This window comes from Aegilops tauschii, chromosome 6 (genome assembly GCF_002575655.3).
Source record: "Aegilops tauschii subsp. strangulata cultivar AL8/78 chromosome 6, Aet v6.0, whole genome shotgun sequence".
Taxonomy (NCBI): Eukaryota; Viridiplantae; Streptophyta; class Magnoliopsida; order Poales; family Poaceae; genus Aegilops; species Aegilops tauschii.
In genome coordinates this window covers 464101778-464121881 of record NC_053040.3, presented here as the reverse complement: position 1 = coordinate 464121881, position 20104 = coordinate 464101778, and the positions used below count along the sequence as shown (strand labels likewise).

Sequence of the window (20104 nt, the reverse complement as noted above, 5' to 3'; positions counted from 1 at the left end):
CGGATCTATCTTCTCCTCCGGAGGTGGATGTTTCTTAGCTCTTTGCGTTTCGAAGTAGTCCTTCACTTGGGATTGACAGGTCTCCTCGTTTTCCTGTTCGGTCATCTCGTATGGTAACTTGTCTGGATTCTTGAGAGATGGACCGAATCTGTATTGCCTCCCGCCTCTGGCTGTACTGCTAGATGCCGGAGCAGGCCGAGCGGCTGCGGCTGTCTTCTTTCGTTGCATACGAGGTGGAGGAGAAGGACTACGACGCGCCGGAGCAGCCGGAGTGGCGGCGGGTCTCTTCCGCCCTTGCTAACGAGGCAGAGAAGGAGGAGGCTGGCTGCTCGGGCGCGCCAGCGCAGGCGGAGAAGGAGGCGGAGTGCCGCCATGCGCCGGAGAAGGAGGCAGAGTGCCCTGATCACTCACCGGAGGAGCAGGCGGAGGAGAAGGCGGAGGCGTCCAGTTCGGAAGGTTGATGAGCTCCTTCCGCCATAGGCATGGAGTCTTCAGAGCAGAACCTAGCCGAGTCTCCCCTTCACCGGTAGGGTGGTCAAGCACGAGCTCCTCAAATCCCTCCGTTATTTCGTTCACCGTCACCCTAGCATATCCTTCTGGAATTAGACGACAGTGAAAAGTTGCGTCGGGTTCAGGAGTTCGAACAGAGCCGACAGCCGCCTTGACCTTGTAGTTCTGCCATTGCGTCATAAGGTGGCAATGTTGAGACTCCAAGATAGCATCCACGGGGTAGCTAGCAGGAGCCGTGAAGACAGGCTCCAGCTGAAGCAGTTCGGTGGAAGCCACGCTGCTTGTCCGCTGAGATGGCGGGGTAGCTTCGGCAGGTCACTTCGAACTGCTTCTCGTTCTTCTAGCTTCCGTACCCTTGCGTGCAGCTCCTGCAGTTTGCTCTGCTCCACTTTCCTCCTCCTCTCTTGGCATTTGTAACCGTCTGCGTCCGGAAACCCAACCTTCCACGGAACAGAGCCTGGCGTGCCTCGTGTCCGTCCAGGGTGCTCAGGATTCTCGAGGGCCATTGTGAGCTTGTCCTTCTATCTGTCTGGAGCGAACGTCCCTTCCTGCGCTGCGGCGATATAGTCCTGAAGCTTCGTGACGGGTATTCGCAGTTGCTCTCTCGTCCAAACGCACTTCCCTGTTATAGGGTCCAAGGTTCCGCCAACCCCGAAGAACCAAGTCCTTAAATGGTCTGGCCAGTTCAATGTCTCTGGTTTGACCCCTTTATCAAGCAGGTCATTCTCAGCCTTGGCCCACAACGGCCGGGCTTTGAGGTAGCCACCTGACCCCATGCGATGGTGATGCTCCTGCTTCGCAACATTTATCTTGTTTGTCGCTGACATCTTCTTACTCCTCTCCGATGTCTTGTTGGCCACAAATGCGTCCCATTGATCTCTGAGCTTCTCATACCGGCCAATGAATTCTGGTGTCTTTTTTTTTCTCGACAAACTTTGCTTTCAGCTCATTCTTCCACCTCTTGAATAGATCTGCCATATTCTTAAGAGCAGAGGACTTGATCAATGGCTCTATAACTGGATTCTCCGGATCCTCCTCTTCCGGCAGGGTGAAATTTACCTTCAGCGCTTTCCAAAGATCCTCTTTCTGTCTATCTTCGACAAAAGAAACTTGAAGCTCTTCCTTCTTAGGCTGATTCCATAGCTCGATGCTGGTCGGGATCATGTCCCTAACAAGAACCCCGCACTGAGCAGAAGATGCTTCCTTGGTCCGGAGGGGTTCAATCGGTTGGCCATCGCGCGCGATTGCTGTGAACGTGAACCTTTCATCCGAGCGCAACTTTTTCTTCGGGCCTCGTCTCTTTATCGAAGTTGTGCTCGATCCGGAGGGCTAGAAAAAAGAAGAAAGACGAGAGTTAATATGTGTACATACCAAAACAATGAATGCATCAATTAGCTAGTCAGCACAGGCTTAAATAATATATATATACACCTGGCCGGACTCTGTTCGGTCACCGGAGCCGTCATCACGGTCTCCTTCTTGCACCGGCATTCGGTCACCGGAGCCATCATAACCATGTCCTTCCTCCTCCGTTGTTCGATAACCGTAGCCTGCTTCACCCTCTCCTTCCAGACCATCGCTTTCGTTGAGATACGACATGACATCACCTCAGGCTGCGATTATGTCCCCCAACACCTGTTCTGCTTCCTCGTCTCGGCCGTGCTCCATAGTTTCTGCAAATATTACAACATGGCAATTATTATACAAACATGACAGATCGATATATTAGTGGCAAACGTATACCTAGCTAGCTAATCACAACAAGGAATTATATTAATTAGTGGCCACAGTGCTTCTCTAGGGTTTGGGGTGGCCTCGGCAACGCTTCAAGGGTTCGGGGTGGCCTCGACGACAACGCTCTTTTAACTTGGTAAATTTGGGTGGCCTCGGCAGCGCTTCTAGGGTTCGGGCCGGACCGCCTCTCTTATGATTGTCCGACTTTTGTCTAGTGTCAAAGGATTCAACAAAACCATGTCTTCATCATTAATTAGGCGAAAGTAACAGGCGCATGATGCTACGAAGCTCTGCAAAGTTGTTTTGGAACGGAGTCCCAGATAGGATAATTCGCTTTTTGGTACAAAGTTCAGCAAGAGCCTTCCAAATATCGCTATTTGGAAGGCCTTTGCTGAAATTCGTACCAAAAGGAGGATTATCCTATCCGGGACTCCGTTCCAGAACAACTTTGGAGAACGTCGTACCATCATGCCCTGGTTACTTCCGGCTAATGATGAAGCCATGGATTTCTTCAATACTTTGACACTAGGCAACCTCTCGACCCCTCGACGACCCTCGACCCTCGACCCCTCGACGACCCTCGACCCTCGACCCCTCGGTGACCCTCGACCCTCTACCCTAGTTCAAGACCCTCGACCTCTCGGCGATCCACGACCCTCTACCCCCTCATGTCACGTTTGTCTAGTGTCAAAGGATTCGACAAAACCATGTCTTCATCACTAGGCGAAAGTAACAGGAGCATGATGGTACGAAGCTCTCCAAAGTTATTTTGGAACGGAATCCCAGATAGGATAATTCGCTTTTTGGTACAAAGTACAGCAAGAGCATTCCAAATATCGCTATTTGGAAGGCCTTTGCTGAAATTTGTACCAAAAGGCGAATTATCCTATCCGGGACTCCGTTCCAGAATAACTTTGGAGAACTTCGTACCATCATGCCCCGGTTACTTCCGGCTAATGATGAAGCCATGGATTTCTTCAATACTTTGACACTAGGCAACCTCTGGACCCCTCAGCAATCCTCGACCCTCGAACCCTCGACCCCTCGACGACCCTCGACCCTCGAATCCTCGGCCCCTCGACGACCCTCGAACCCTCGACCCTCGACCCTCGAACCCTCGAACCCTCGACCCCTCGACCCCCTCCCCCCTCCTCATGTCGAAGTTATCGGGGAGGGGGTATATCGATCCCCCCTCATGTCGAAGTTATCGGGGAGGTGGTATATCGACAACGACATACCCGATAAAAAAAAGAAGAGGAAGAAGAAGAAGAAGAAAAAAGAGGAGAAGAAGGAAGGAATAGAGAGAGGAGAAGATCAAAGGAAAAAAAGAAGAAAAAAAGAGGAGAAGAAGAAAGGAATAGAGGTGACGAAGAAAAAAATAGAAATTACTCAATTTTTCTTCTTCTCTTCTATTCCTTTCTTCTTCTCCCCTTTTTTTTCTTTTTTTTTCTCTTCTTATTTATTTCTCCTCTTCTTCCTCTCCTCTTCTTCTCCTTTCTTCCTCTTCTTATTTTCCTTTTCCACTCCTTTTTCTTCCTTCTTCCTTGTTCCTCTTTTCTTCCTTTTCCTTGTTTTACTTTTTCCTCTAAACTAACCTAAAATGCACTAACCTAAAATCAATATCTACTAATTAACAACCTAAATAAAAAAATTAATACATATATGAAAAAAAATCATATGAAAAAAACATCATATGCACAAAAAAACATCATATGAAAAAACAACAACATATCAACATCATCACATATATGAAAAAAAATCGGAAGGCTGCCGGACCGTGGGGCGGCCCGGCGACGGCGTCGCGGCAGTGGTGGCGCGGGGCGGTGATGGCGTCGGGGCGGCGGCGGCGTCGGGGCGACACGGGGCGGCGATGGTGTCGGGGCGAGCTTGGGGAGGTGACGGCAACGGGGCGACGTGGGGCGCCGACGGCGTCGGGGCGGCGCGGGAAGGTGATAGCGTCGGGGCGCGGGGACGACGGGCGTGGGGACGGCGACGACGACGGGCGCGGGCGACGGCGACGGCGGTGCGGCAGGGCAGCCTGGCGGCGTCGTTGTCGTCGGCGTCATCGGGGGGGGGGGGTGGGAAATGAGATGAAAACTAAAAATTTGGACAAGTGTTGCTTATATACCAAGATCATTGGTCCCGGTTGGTGGCACCAACCGGAACCAAAGCCCCCCTTTAGTCCCGATTGCTGCCACCAACCGGGACCAAAGGCCCCTTTGGGCTGCTGAAAAGAGGGCTTTGGTCCCGGTTGGTGGCACCAACCGGAACCAATGCCCCCCTTTAGTCCCGGTTGGTGCCACCAACCGGGACCAAATGCCTTGTGCTACCCCGCAGCGAAATGTTTAGTCTCACCTAGCTAGTTGAGAGGAGCTCGGAGTGGTTTATAAGCCCCACTGCGGCTGCCCTCTTGAGCTCCTCTCAAATGCAGGCTTACTGGGCCTAATCACACACTATGTTGCCTGTGGGCCTGCTGGGCCTTCTGCGGGCCTGAATCCTGGCCCATGGTTGGGTTTCTAGGCGTATCCAGGTCGTGGTGGCCCAGTAGGTGGCACTTTTTTTATTTTTTCTATTTTATTTTTTGCTTTATTTATTTTATTTTGTTTCTACTTACTGTTGCTATTTTTATTTATTTTATTAAAGTTTATTTATTTTACTATATTAAAGTTTATTTTGTTTCTACTTATTTACTAAAGTTTATTTTGTTTCTACTTATTTATTTTATTTTGTTTCTACTTATTTATTTTATTTTCTTTTTTGCTTTTTTATTTATTTTATGAAAATTCTTTTTGCTTTTAATGTTTTGAACAGAAAATACTTTAATAATTTTAGTTGCATAAATTTTATATTATTTTAGTTGCATAAATTTTATATAATTTTAGTTTCAATAATACTAGATGTTTAAAAAGCTTTTTGGTTGATTCCTTTAGCTATTAGAGTTTCATTAAAGTTTTCTAGTTCATTCTTTTTTCTATTAGAGTTTCATTAAAGTTTTCTAGTTCATTCTTTTAGTTTACCGTTTTTGCTATTAGAGTTTCATAAAAGTTTTCCAGTTCATTATTTTTTTATTGGTTGGTGCTCTTTAGATCTTGGGCGATCGTGTAAAATATATTCCCATTTATCTCGTATCCTTTGTAAGTCAATACAGTCGAAGATGGTCCCCTGGACAACGAATACAGCTCATCACAAACAGTGTTGTCACCTCTGAGACGTGTTTCCAACCAACTGCCGAAAGTCCTGATGTGTTCACATGTAATCCAGTCATCACATTGCTCTGGGTGTTTGGAGCGCAAACTGTTCTTGTGTTCATCGACATACGGGGTCATCAAGGTAGAGTTCTGTAGAACTGTGTATTGTGCTTGAGACCAAGAATGCCCGTGCCTACATATTATTGAGTCCCCTCCAAGCGAGCCTTTTCCAGTCAGTCTTCCCTCATACCGCGATTTAGGGAGACCAATATTATTAAGGCCAGGAATGAAGTCAACACAAAATCCAATGACATCCTCTGTTTGATGGTCCATGGAGATGCTTCCTTCTGGCCTAGCGCAGTTACGGACATATTTCTTTAAGACTCCCATGAACCTCTCAAAGGGGAACATATTGTGTAGAAATACGGGGCCCAGAATGACAATCTCGTCGACTAGATGAACTAGGACGTGCGTCATGATATTGAAGAAGGATGGTGGGAACACCAGCTCGAAACTGACAAGACATTGCGCCACATCACTCCTTAGCCTTGGTATGATTTCTGGATCGATCACCTTCTAAGAGATTGCATTGAGGAATGCACATAGCTTCACAATGGCTAATCGGACGTTTTCTGGTAGAAGCCCCCTCAATGCAACCATAAGCAGTTGCGTCATAATCACGTGGCAGTCATGAGACTTTAGGTTCTGGAACTTTTTCTCTGGCATATTTATTATTCCCTTTATATTCAACGAGAAGCTAGACGGGACCTTCATACTGAGCAGGCATTCAAAGAAGATTTCTTTCTCTTCTTTGGTAAGAGCGTAGCTGGCAGGACCTTCATACTGCTTTGGAGGCATGCCGTCTTTTTCGTGCAAACATTGCAGGTCCTCCCGTGCCTCCGGTGTATCTTTTGTCTTCCCATACACGCCCAAGAAGCCTAGTAGGTTCACGCAAAGGTTCTTCGTCACGTGCATCACGTCGATTGAAGAGCGGACCTCTAGGTCTTTCCAGTACGGTAGGTCCCAAAATATAGATTTCTTCTTCCACATGGGTGCGCGTCCCTCAGCGTCATTCGGAATAGATAGTCCGCCGGGACCCTTTCCAAAGATTACGTGTAAATCATTGACCATAGCAAGTACGTGATCACCGGTACGCATGGCGGGCTTCTTCCGGTGATCTGCCTCGCCTTTGAAATGCTTGCCTTTCTTTCGACATTGATGGTTGGTCGGAAGAAATCGACGATGGCCCAGGTACACATTCTTCCTGCATTTGTCTAGGTATATACTTTCGTTGTTAGCTAAACAGTGCGTGCATGCATGATATCCCTTGTTTGTCTGTTCTGAAAAGTTACTGAGAGCGGGCCAATCGTTGATGGTTACAAACAGCAACGCGTGCAGGTAAATTCCTCCTGTTTGTGCTCATCACACACACGTACACCGTTTCCATTCCACAGTTGTAAAAGTTCTTCAACTAATGGCCTTAGGTACACATCAATGTCGTTGCCGGGTTGCTTAGGGCCTTGGATGAGAACTGGCATCATAATGAACTTCCGCTTCATGCACATCCAAGGAGGAAGGTTATACATACATAGAGTCACGGGCCAGGTGCTGTGATTGCTGCTCTGCTCCCCGAAGGATTAATGCGATCCGCGCTTAAACCAAACCATACATTTCTTGGGTCACCTGCAAACTCAGCCCGGTACTTTCTCTCGATTTTTCTCCACTGCGACCCGTCAGCGGGTGCTCTCAACTTCCCGTCTTTCTTACGGTCCTCACTGTGCCATCGCATCAACTTGGCATGCTCTTTGTTTCTGAACAGGCGTTTCAACCGTTGTATTATAGGAGCATACCACATCACCTTGGCAGGAACCCTCTTCCGGGGGCGCGCGCCGTCAACATCACCAGGGTCATCTCGTCTGATCTTATACCGCAATGCACCGCATACCGAGCATGCGTTCAAATCCTCGTACGGACCACAGTACAGGATGCAGTCATTAGGGCATGCATGTATCTTCTGCACCTCCAATCCTAGAGGGCATACAACCTTATTTGCTGCATACGTACTGTCGGGCAATTCGTTATCCTTTGGAAACTTCTTCTTCAATATTTTCAGTAGCTTCTCAAATCCTTTGTCAGGCACACCATTCTCTGCCTTCCACTGCAGCAATTCCAGTACGGTACCGAGCTTTGTGTTGTCATCTTCGCAATTGGGGTACAAACCTTTTTTGTGATCCTCTAACATGCGATCGAACTTGAGCTTCTCCTTTTGATTTTCGCACTGTTTCCTTGCATCAACAATGACCCGGCAGAGATCATCATCGGGCACATCGTCTGGTTCCTCTCGATCTTCAGCAGCTTCCCCCGTTGTAGCATCACCGTATTCAGGGGGCACATAATTATCATCGTCCTCTTCTTCTTCGCTGTCTTCCATCATAACCCCTATTTCTCCGTGCTTGGTCCAAACATTATAGTGTGGCATGAAACCCTTATAAAGCAGGTGGGTGTGAATGGTTTTCGAGTCAGACTAAGACTTCGTATTCCCACATATAGGGCATGAACAACACATAAAACCATTCTGCTTGTTTGCCTCAGCCACTTCGAGAAAATTATGCACGCCCTTAATGTACTCGGGGGTGTGTCTGTTACCGTACATCCATTGCCGGTTCATCTGTGTGCATTATATATAATTAAGTGTGTCAAAAACCATTACAGAACATCATGAATAGATAATTAAGTGACCAAATTAATAGAAGTTCATCATCACATTAAAACCAAAGTACATACATAGTTCTCATCTAACAACATATAACTCTCCAGAGCATCTAATAATTAAACCGTACATTGAAACTATGTAAAACGTTTCAATGCGAAAACAAATGCGATCATAATCGCAACCTAGGTAACAATTGATCCAACGGCATAATGATACCAAGCCTCAGTATGAATGACATATTTTCTAATCTTTCTAATTTTCAAGCGCATTGCATCCATCTTGATCTTGTGATCATCGACGACATCCGCAACATGCAACTCCAATATCATCTTCTCCTCCTCAATTTTTTTATTTTTTCCTTCAAGAAATTGTTTTCTTCTTCAACTAAATTTAACCTCTCGACAATAGGGTCGGTTGGAATTTCCGGTTCACATACCTCCTAGATAAATAAAATCTATGTCACGTTGGTCGGCATAATTGTCATAAACAATAAATGAACCAAATAGTTATAAAGATAATATATACCACATCCGAATCATAGACAGGACGAGGGCCGACGGGGGCGGATACCAAAACCATCGCACTATATAATAAGAAGCAATAATAAAAGTAAGAAAATTATGCAAGTATCTATCTAAACATACAAGTAAGAATTTTTTTCCTTTCAGAAAGAAGATAAGAACAAGAGGCTCACCACGGTGGTGCCGGCGACGAGATCGGCGCGGGCGATCGACGGCGGTGAAGACGGAGACGGGACGCGACGGACCGCTAAATCTAGACAAATATTGTGGAAAATGGAGCTTGGAGGTTAAGCTTGGAGAGGAGAAAGCTTAAGTAGTGTGGCTCGGGCATTCCATCGAACACCTCATGTGCATAGGAGGTGAGCTAGAGCACCACAAAGCCCTCCCCTCGCCGGCCAGAAAAACATAGCAGTGTGGAGTGCTCTGCTCGCCGGCGAGGGGGTATATATAGGCATCACATTGGTCCCGGTTCATGGCTGGAACCGGGACTAAAGGACACTCATTGGTCCCGGTTCAAGCCACCAATCAAGACCAATGATGATGGGCCAGGAGCGAGGCCCTTTGGTCCCGGTTCGTCCCACCAACCGGGACCAATGCCCACACAAGGCCCCGCAGGCCCCCTGGCCTCACGAACCGGGACCAATGGGCCCATGGGTCCCGGTTCGTGACTGAACCGGGACTAATGGGCTTATCTGGCCCGAACGTAAGCCCTATTTCTACTAATGTCTAAAGTGTCTGACACAAATCTTGCTGTCCGCTCGGACGGCGAGAAAGACTAGCCTCGCCACCCAAGAAGACAACAAGAATCTACGCCAAAGCTTGATGCATTCCACTATGGTGAAAAAAATTTGAGTAGAATTGGAGCCCCACACCACCGGTCGCCCGAGCAGGGTATCTTTGCCTACTTGCCTAGTCTGTTCTGAGTTGGCTACATTATTACATCAGCACCAAAATAGCGCGAGCTTATGGGTAGCATGTAGTCGGTGAGTTGGCGCTCCAGCAGGAGCAGCTCCGGGGAGAGCTGGACAGCCATGAAACTGAGAATGCTGCGTCGCTGTTTCTTGCTGTTGTCGTGATTGGCTACCCAGAGGCAAAACCTACCACCTCCATAGTACCCGACCTGGGCCATTTGCCCGCATGTTCCATATCCAGCACGCCACAGCTGCTTAGCAGGATATGTTTCCGGCCAGGTCGCGACGACCGCTGGCGGACTGGCGTCCATGTCGACGGCGCAGAAGGGATTCTCATTGTCATACTTATCTAAAGCACGGAAGCCGAAGAGCAGCCGCCGGCCGGTGCCGAGGAAGTCCGAAACTAGCACGCCCCTCCGGTAGATGGGCAGCTCCCAGGCGCCCTCCGCACGCCACCGGCGGCGCCCCGTGTGATAGGAGTAGGTGCCCTGGTACCGCACGGATACCCAGACGCGCGCACCCGACACAAAGTAGGCCTTGACTTCCGCCCGGCGGCAGGCGAGGCCCGGCGGGTCCGGGACGGCGCTCCAGGCCCAGCGGCTGCTGCCGCCAGGGCTCGGCTGCTGCTGGAGAGCCTCGAACTGGGGTCCCGAGTCGTATTCGGGGTAGGCGGTGATGGCGAAGAACATGCGGCGGCGCACGGGGACTAGGAAGAACACGAAATGCTTAGGGGAGATCATGTCGGGGCCGCGGGTGAAGGCGGCGCCGTCGTAGAGCAGGGTCCGCCCGTTGGCGCCGATGCCGGCAATGAGGTCGCCACACGGAGAGTCCGAGAACACCATATACTCATTGGAGTGGATTCTCTTAAAGCAGGCGACGGGGTCGGGCAGGCTGAGCAGCGGCAGCGGCGGCGGCGGGCAGTCGGCGTCGGCCTGGGGCTGGGGCTTCTCCTGGGAGGAGAAGAGACGGTTGAGGTCGAGGCTGAAGAGGAGGTAGCCTCCTTCACCGTCGTCCGGCGCCGCCACAAACAGCCGTGTGCGGTAGCGCTGCGCGGCGGCCATGGCTCGATCGATCGACTCCACGTTCAATCGAACGATCTGCAAACAATATATAAATCGTTTCTTTCCAGAGTCCGCCTCCGGATTGGACACAAAATAGTTGGCATAATTATCGAAGAACTACTAGGATTAGGATCCCTATATATCGTACGTTCCGTCGGACCAGCGCGACGCCAATCAACTAGTCTCGTTGGATTAGCGCTTTGAACGTGGACCCTCTCGCATAAGATAATACAAACACAATGACATCAATTCGCAGGCAATGTGGTGCCCGTCGTTGGATCAAGCGCATGAATCTTGGTGCACAATGAAGCATCAAGATAAACAAACACAATAATCACACATCCGAAATCCGTCTCTTTTTGTACTCTGGAAAGAGATGAGTACATATCGATCAAGTTTTTTCATACAAAGGGTTGATTTTATGGACACAAAATAAAGCATCAAGATAATACAAACTAAATGAGCACAATGAGCACACACCCGGCCTCTACATAGATATGATGCACACGAGCAACACAAACACACATAAAAAACACGCCGACAAATAACAACGTCATAAAAGATCAAGGTTATGCCTAAGCGAGGGAAAGGAGAAAAACTCCGAAGCGATCAAATCCGCGATCAACAAACTACATCAATGACCATATTCGCACCAAACATCTCATGACACCACAAGTACGACAAGATTTTTCAATGGCAACGCCTTCAGAAAGGGAGCGATGCTTAAGCATTGTTGTCACCAGATCCAATTATCAAAGGCCAGATTCTAGGTTCTCACCCTGAAGAACCAATTTAAGCATATCTGAGCAATGCCTTTAAAAAGGTAATGATGTAAAAACATCATCACTGTCAGGTATGACCTAGGTTTTCACCCTGGAGCTCGAGACCGGGTGCACGAGTAGCACCAACCTCGAAGTCCATCATGTGTTACTGCAATCAATGTTTTGCGATCCCAGCATCTACATGCGATGACCCGCCCTCCTTGCACAATTATACCCTCTGCGTCAAGCCGTGGTCCAGACATTGCATCTCATGGCCCAAGGCAAACACCAGATCTGGAGGGAGAAACCCACATGAAAACCTTTCGGTGATCGCCGCATTCCACAGCGAGGCCACAGCTGTAGGCTGGAGTGGTCACCAGACGGATCAACAACGATGATGAAGAACACCACTTCTGATTGCTCTCTTGCCGAAGAGACCCCTATTGAGGCCCGTCGGCCCCGAGGCCGACATGGCTGGATCTAGGAGTACAAAAGGCAGATTTTTTGGCGAACAGGAACCAAGGCGCCACAGACCTCCTCGCTGCAGCACCCATGACCCTAGGCCGACCATCCCGGCAGCACCAACAAGGTGCGCCGCAGTCTTCTAGCCACGAATCTCGAGCGGAGCCACCTCGTCGGATCAGCAGGGTGGCGCCGCCAAACCGGCGGAAGCCCCACGACCCACATGCCTTCGATCCTCATCTAAGGCCTCTGCCATCTCTTGCGGGCGCACGCGAGCAACATGGGACATCGTGGCGGGGGGCATTGACCTCGATGCCTGTGCAGCCAAGGCCGTCGGCCAGAACCAGAGGCTCCCGCTAGCTGCGAAGCCGGCGATGCACCATCACCTGAGGCCGCCACCATGATTTCAGAGCCCCCCGCAGAAGGACGGTGCGACCAGATCCTCACTGCAACTATCACCGGCGGTCCTGTGGCGAGGCGATGGCGACGAGTGAAAGGGGAGCGGGAAAGAGCGCCGGCGATGGCCAATGACCCCCCACCCCCCGATTCGCTCCTACAAGAGCGACGCGGGGTCGGTCGGGTAATCCTATACGGTTGTCGCCAATGCAGTTCACCTGAATGTCCAAAAACATCATCTGTCAACCAGATCTCAAGATGTAGTGCTACAAATGTGGCATCCTTCCTTTCCCGTAATTAGCTAGAAAAACAACGCATGCATATGGCAGCAAGATAAAGGCGGGCAACTTCACTAATTAATCATCATAAGTGCCATCATATATACAACATTTTATTGTAATGTACAAAGAAAGAACAATTCACGGAAATTACAATATAACTTGATAAGCAGCAAATTAAGTAGCTCGGTGGCATCCCTGCCGAAGTTTCGTGAAAAAAAAAAAAGACATCTCCCCTTTTGCATTATACAAGGGCGGTCTGACGTGCCTGAATCGCTTGTTAAACAAGATTGATTGATTGATTTCTTAGTTAAGGCACATGTTGTGCCACACACACCCTACTTTGAATAGAGGTGGAGTAGCACTGGCACACAATCTATGCAATACAGTTTGTACACAAATAGTTGGTCAAATTACATAGCTAACAAATAAAGATATACTAACAACCTCTAATAAGTTATACTCTTACTTTGAGTAAGGGTTTGATTGGTGTTCTGTTGATTTGCTCTCTCCTTTTAGTCTTTCCTGACTGATATCTTCTAGCTTCAAACAAGATTCCCTCTGCGGCTTCCATCATCCATGATTAAACACCTTTCCGTAGGGACTAGGGACCAAGCAACAGTAATCAACACCTCAGCGCCATCAAGGGAACATTTCTCCTGACTTATGTTGCAAAATTTGGTCATGAAACTAACATGACCCCATGTAGCGATATCGCCAGATTTGGAGTAGGCTTGTATCTCAACGCCCAATTCTCCTCTGGTTCCTACAGAGACAACTTGCCTCCACACATGCAGGTAACCATCAAAACCTTTCAGTTTTGCTCCATCTTTTGAATCAAGCAGCACAATTTGGCTAGACGATCGAGGGATTAATAATACGAGCAAGTCCAGCATCAGTGTTTACAATTTCACCTGATAGCGAGGAGCAATCAACTCGTGCACCATATTCAAAAGGCCATGACCCTTTCACAACTTGGATACCCAAGATAGTGGCCTGGACCGTTTGAGCAACTCGCTGCAAACATAACTCAAGTGTGCAGCGAGAGTTCTTATAGCAAACTGTAGATACACCATGACCAAATCCTCCATTGCAATCGCGTGCACATCTGATCAATGCTTCATCTTGAGACTGTGTTGTACCTTTTACTTTCAGTTGGATTTCAAATTCGACCGTGTCCGAACACACAATTGCACGGGTTGGCCCAGTCAATCGCAAAAAAGGATCCTGCAAGCACCATCAGTGAATATATTTTAATCAACAAGAGAGGACTAAGGTAGGGGGGCACACAATCTCAAAAGGAAAATCAAAAGATAGTAGCAATACATACATCATGTTTCAATTCCTGGGCCTGGCTCCTAATGCAGGAGAAGAGAATGTTGCGGTTGTGATCCACGATGTCACGGGCAGCAACCACGCCATACACAGACAATGGCCACTTAAGGCCACCAGCTATTTCCGGGAGCTTGATGGAGAAGATCTGCAAGGTCTCCGGGGTTGACCCGGCACTATTGGTTGGGATGCGTCCGGGGGTGTAGTGTGTATATTGCATGGAACTCAACGCAGCTGTAGAAAGGTGAAGCAAGTGTCAATCAATAAACAGCAAATTAAGTACAGTACACAGCTGGGGTGATCTGGCATGCATGACCTATAGTACTAGCTAAAGTAAACGATGCGATTTGTTAGTTACTATATACTCACTTTGGTCTATGAAGAAACCGCAGGTTCTGCTCCATGCAGACTCCCAGTAACTATGTACGTAGCGAATCTCTCCGCCTCATGAGCCATCTCCTCGTCGGCACCGTCCGGACGCATGGGCGTTTGCGTCTCCGTACTCGCTGGTTTGCCCTCCATCGTCTCACTCCACTGATCGATCGCGGGGGCGGGCGGGCTTTTCGTTCCGTCGATCGAATACACAAAACTGAGGCGGCAGCGGCGGCGGTGGCGAGAGGATACACGTGCTCTTGTTCTTTGACTCGTAAGTACTTATAGGTGGGAGCTGCAGAGCTGGGGGTCACCTCGATGGGACTTGGAGTCGGGGTCGGCTACAAACTTATCTGGAGGCCGGCCGGTTCGATTGATTTTAGTAGTTTCCTTTTTTCGTGGAATAGACACCCTCTGACCGAATCTACTCCGGTGTCTGGACTCTGGAGTCAGTTATAGGCGCAAGCTAGGTTCTTCTCGATCGGAGTCCGAGTCGGTTACAATCTGGAGGCTGGTTAGTTTGACTTTTTTTTTTTTGGAAAAACCGCCAGACCCACAAGCATGCGTACGTACAGTATGTCACACCAGCGCCAATTCGGGGAAAAGAAAAGATGCCCGCACCAAGCAAACTGAAATCTCCCACAGCCCAAACCACACCACCATAGACACAGTTTCATCGACCTACCCTAAGAGCATCTACAACCGGCCACCCCAAACCGTTGCCAAATGTCTAGACGGACGGCCTGGTCACTGATCGGTCGTGAAAAACCAAACCCAGCCGGGCGTTTTAAACCGTCCTCAAACATCCGGACTATCCGGCGTCCCTCATATCTAGTTCAAATTTGGCGGCCCGGGCGTGTCCGCCACGTCGGCTTGGCCCAGCCTAGCCCACGCGTGCCTCACAAATATCCTCATCCGGAAAACCATAGACCGCAGTCCACTTCAGTCCCCTCTCTGGACAATCCACTTCCGATCCCCGAACCCATTCAATGGCGGGCGACCAAAGCAGCGCTAGCCCTGGTGGGGATTCCGGCTACGACGACGACTGGGCAAGCATGATGCGCGAAGCGGAGCACGGCGGTGTGGAGGAGGTCGCCCTCCGCATTGAGTTGAGGCGTTCGCAGCTCGACCAAGGCGGACCCGGCAGTGGCGGTTCTACTTCGCCAGTGCGCGACAACGTCGCCGGCCCGTCCTGCCCAGCGGCAGCTCTGGCCGCTCCGCTCCTTCAGCTCTGCTCCGGAAGTGGTACCCGGCCACCGCTGGGTCCCTGTGCCCTTGCCGGGGCCGACGGGCACGAGCAGCCCAACATGAGCGGCAACGGGCGAGGGAGAGGGCGGCGGCGGGGGAGGGGATGTTCGCGCGCCGGTCGATCCCGAGGCCACGCTCCTCGCATCGGACCTTCGCCGCTTTCTCACAACGACGGAGACGGATGCGCGACATCTACGTCGTAAGAATGCCAAGGCGCTCCGACTCGCCATCGAGTTGTCGGAGGGCGAGGCAAACAAGAAGGCGGCGACGAAGGCAAAGACGGACCGCCATGCGAAGGAGCAGGACCGCCTGCTCCGCAGGCTGTTGGGCAAAAGGTGCAACTCCGACTCCAGCCTGATGGACGGCTCCACCTCTAGCTCGGTCGACGATGCACCTTCGAACGTCGATGCCTACGTGGAGGAGGGGCACAGCCGCGCCTACAACCCGAAGGGGAAGGGGCCAGCGAGGAAATGGTGATTTCCTCCACTTCCATGTTTATTTATGTTTTATCTATGTTCTAAGTATTTGTAGTATGAATTTGCACTGTCCACCGATGAACCTTCAATGAACTTTGTGCTTTTGTCCGGCGATGCAATGATAATCCGGCTAGTTGATTGTGTTTATAAGTAGCATTGCATGGGTGGCATGGGCTTGAGGTTTCGGATATGAGGGACGCAGGTCTGGAAGCCAACATATGAGGCGTGCCCGGTTAGTAACCGCGGACGTGTCCTCCTCGGCGGGCGTTTGAGGGGCCGGATTTGCCATGTCCGGCTATAGATGCTCTAAGCCTTATACAAATGCCTGCGCGTTGGAATGAAAAACATTATTATATTCGTCCCATGCCTCCTTATTTCCGTCCATCCTCGTCTCCTCGTCCTAGTTGGCCATCAACTTCTCCACACGCTTCTCTATCTTGGCCCCCGAGACCTACGCCCTATTGTCCTCCTCCTCACCCACGGAGCTCATCCAGTAGACCCCGGACAACGAGCTTCTTCACATTCATCAATGCAGTCATATTGGAATGTGATGTTTCGTTGTGTAAACTGCCAGACAGAATAGAAGGGTATATAGCTGTCATGGTCAGAGTAAATAGCATAAAACTACTAGTTTACAGGCTTTGGTTCCAAAAAACTACCACTTTTTAATTTTTCTCAGAAAGCTACCGAACGCGCGGTCCGCTGTTTCAAAAAACCCAAACCCGCGGTGACTAGCGATTTAACCCGTTTTCTGACGGACCGGGCCCATCTGTCAGCCCACGTGGCCACGCGCGCTCACGGCGCGGCCGTTAACGGCCGTTAGCCGACCGGCCCGGTCGGAACTGGGTTAAATAACCGCTCGGTCGGTCGGGCGCTCTCGTGCTCGCTCGCTCACTCCCTGCTCTCACTCCCCTGCTCTCACTCCTCTGCTCCAGTACGAGCTCGCCGCCGCTCGCCGTCTTCGAGGCCGGTGGCCGTCGACCTCCTTGCCGCAATGCCTTCCTGGAATGACGAGGAAACCAGCTCGGAGGAGGAGTGCGAGGTTGTCAGCATGGACATGGGACTTATGGTAAGTTCTTTGCCACCTAGGGTTAGGGTTAGGGTTAGGTGCTAGTAGCCCTAGGCTCTAGCCATGGATGTTGCTGAGTGTAGTGTTGTTGTTGTGTGTGTGATACTGTTCTTGATTAGTGAGGGTGGGGTTTGATTGTAGGATTGAGGTAACCTAGGGTTCATCTCTGTACAGTGTTAGGGTTCATGCTGATTTGGAGATTTTTTAGTGATCAGGTTTAAAGAACAGTGCTTGTTGATTCTGGTATTGAGTGGAGATTGAAACCAGTGTTTGTTGGTTATTATGGTTGCAGGAGGAACGAGACACCACTGTGGAGCCCCTTTTCTGTGGCCAACTTGAGCTTGCTCATCCCAAGTGCATTCTGCACCAACTGAGGCCTATTAAGCGTGTTGCTTTTGAAGGGCCTGTAACAGGAAGGCGTTTCTATGGCTGCCCAGTCCAGGTTAGATGCCCATTAAGTTTTATGTTATGGATGTTCAGTGATGTTTGATATGATGCAGCATTTTGTTTGATATGACAGTCACATATGTATTTTTGTCACTTTGGTAACTTAATCATGGCATTGTAATAACTTATCATATCTCATTTATGTTATTCATAGTTAGAAAATCTCAAGTTTATCAAGTAGGTTGTAGAGTGGGGCCATAGTCTTATCACATTTACAAATGCAGGAAAATGGTGTGAATTGTGGTGTTGTAGAGTGGGTTGATGGGCCTTGGCCAACTGTTCTTCAGAGATGTTTGTGCAAACTATGGGAGATGTTCCATGAGCAGAACTTTGGAAGGGTACAGGACAAGGAGAAGTTTGAGAAGGAGTTGGCCAGGCTTAAGAGTGAACATGAAAGGGAGTTGGCCAAGCTTAGGACTGAAAATGACAAGCTTTGCATTGAGTACACCAAGCTTGTTGATGATGTATCCAAGATGTTTGATTGGCAGGATGGTAGGGTGGACAAGAAGGTGTACCAGAAACAAGTGGAGGAGGAAGAACTTGAGAAGAAGAAGAAGGAGTTAGATGAGAAAGCTATGTTGGAGGTGCAGATGGAAAAGCTCAAACTTGCAAAAGAGCAGAGGTGCATTTTGCAGAGCCAAGCTGATATCATCAAGAACACCAGGAAGGCTATGAAGGCTGTTGAAGTTGACAGAGATGTTCTTAAGAAGGAGAAGGCAAAGCTTGAGCTTGTGGTTGCTGAGCTGCTGAAAGAAGGGTATGGCAGCAAGGAGAAGTTAGAGCAAATCAAGGCCATCCTTGAGTCTTGAAGCTTGATCTTGGTGAAGTAAGTACATCCAAAGGCCTTTATATAAGGATGTGGCCTGGCATGACTGCAAGTGATTATGGGTGTACATTTTGGGGGAATGTGAAGTTTAACCTAGTGCAAGAACCTTATTTCCTATGTTGTTAAGTTGTAATGGATCACCTATTAAGTAGTGCAAATGGATCTCTTATGCTACTAAGTTGTGGAAATGTAGAATGTATGCTATTAAGTGTTCAACTTGATCTTATATCTTTTATATGTTATTTGTTAGCCTACTAATATTATTTCTGTGGGTATTTGGGCTTATTGGCCCACTAGTCTTTGACCAAATGCAACCCTAGGCCTGCTAAACCCAACCCCATCCATCTGTCAATATAAACCCCTCCCCACCCCCACCCTTTCCCAGTTACTCCACCAGCCGCCACCCAAAAGAAAACCACAGATGGATCCTGACATGGGAGATGTCACAGAGGAAGAGGGGGAGGCTGTGGAGGTTAGGACAGCAGCAGCAGCACAGAGGAGGAGGAGGCGGCGCAGGCAGAGGGCACTAGAGGCGGCCCAGGATGAGCAGCAAGAGGAGTTCAACCGCCGACTCTCCGACAAGGTACTGGAGATGTGCAATGATGAAGAACTAGAGCTGGTTTTCACTGGCGGCAGGGGAAGGTCATTCATGGAGATAATTAGGTGGGCAAGGATGAGGGCAGTCATGGCTCCTCATCCAGCAACTAGGGCCAAGTGGGTCCGTTTCTTTGAGCGCTATGACTGATATTTGTGAGATTTGGATGTAATCTATCTTTCTAGCTATCTGTAAGTCAATTTGAGAGATAGTTTTGGTAGTATTTGTGAGATTTGGATGTAATCTATGAGACTATCTTTCTATCTATGTAACATTTGGATGTTTCTGAATAAATGTATGCATTTGGATGTTTCTGAATAAATGTATGCACTTGGTCAGCAGCACCATCAATTTATCAAGTGTTGAATCCACATATAGATAAAAGTTGCAGATGAATTGAAGTTGCAGACAAGTGCAGAATCCACATAAAGTACCATATTACAAACCAAATCAAACAGTACAACATCAAGTACTTAGTGAGGCAGTGTTATGACAAACCAAATCAAACAGTGCACTTGCATACAGAGTAGTTCAACCACTTCAGCTAGTTACCTACACAACAATATTAGTTAGAACTATTTTCCTACAAATGAAATGAATGTAACAATGCAATGAATGTAACAATGGAATGAATGGACATACCTGGTGCTTGTTCAGCCTCATCTGGAACTTAGGTTTCAAAGGGACACCACAATTGTTGATCCTGTGCCCTTGCTTCTTGCAGTTGCTACATGTCACTGTACCAATCCTAGAAGTATCCTTTTTAGCTGGCACCTCAAACAGGCCTTTCCTCCTGGCAGTTTGTTTTTTACCTTTCTTTTCTCTAAAAACAGGTGGAGAAATATCATCACCAGGTGTATGAGGCCAATGGTCAGGACCTGGCACAGGGAATATTATGTGCTTATATGTTTCACAATACATGGGTTTCTTGAAGAAAGCAGAAACATAGTCTTCAGGGTGTATCTTCACTTTCGGCATTGCAGCAATGGCATGACTACAGGGGACAGCTGTCATGTCCCACCTCCTACAGTCACAGGTCTCATTGTTCAAATTAACACAATATGTGTTTTCAGAGCTACTAGTGACCTGCCATATTCCTGGCCCTGCCATGTATGCTTCACAATATTTAGCCCACTTCTTCCCCTCTTCTAAAATCTCTGAATAAGTAGGTGTGATTTCCCATCTGCATGTCTCTGTCTTCTCT

At 48.9% G+C, this 20104-nt stretch overlaps 1 protein-coding gene and 1 pseudogene across 1 annotated transcript; one reads left to right on the top strand and one right to left on the bottom strand.

The window, feature by feature from the left end:
- Positions 1–13080: 13080 nt before the first annotated feature.
- Positions 13081–14323, bottom strand: LOC109750181 (uncharacterized; annotated as a pseudogene).
- Positions 14324–15228: 905 nt separating this feature from the next.
- On the top strand, positions 15229–18568 carry LOC120967179 (uncharacterized). The gene is made up of 4 exons (XM_040393787.1): positions 15229–15484; positions 16899–17032; positions 17325–17474; positions 17704–18568. The coding sequence occupies exons 1-4, from the start codon at positions 15229–15231 to the stop codon at positions 18286–18288; spliced, it is 1125 nt and encodes a 374-aa protein (XP_040249721.1). The 3' UTR covers positions 18289–18568.
- The last annotated feature ends 1536 nt before the right edge of the window (positions 18569–20104 follow it).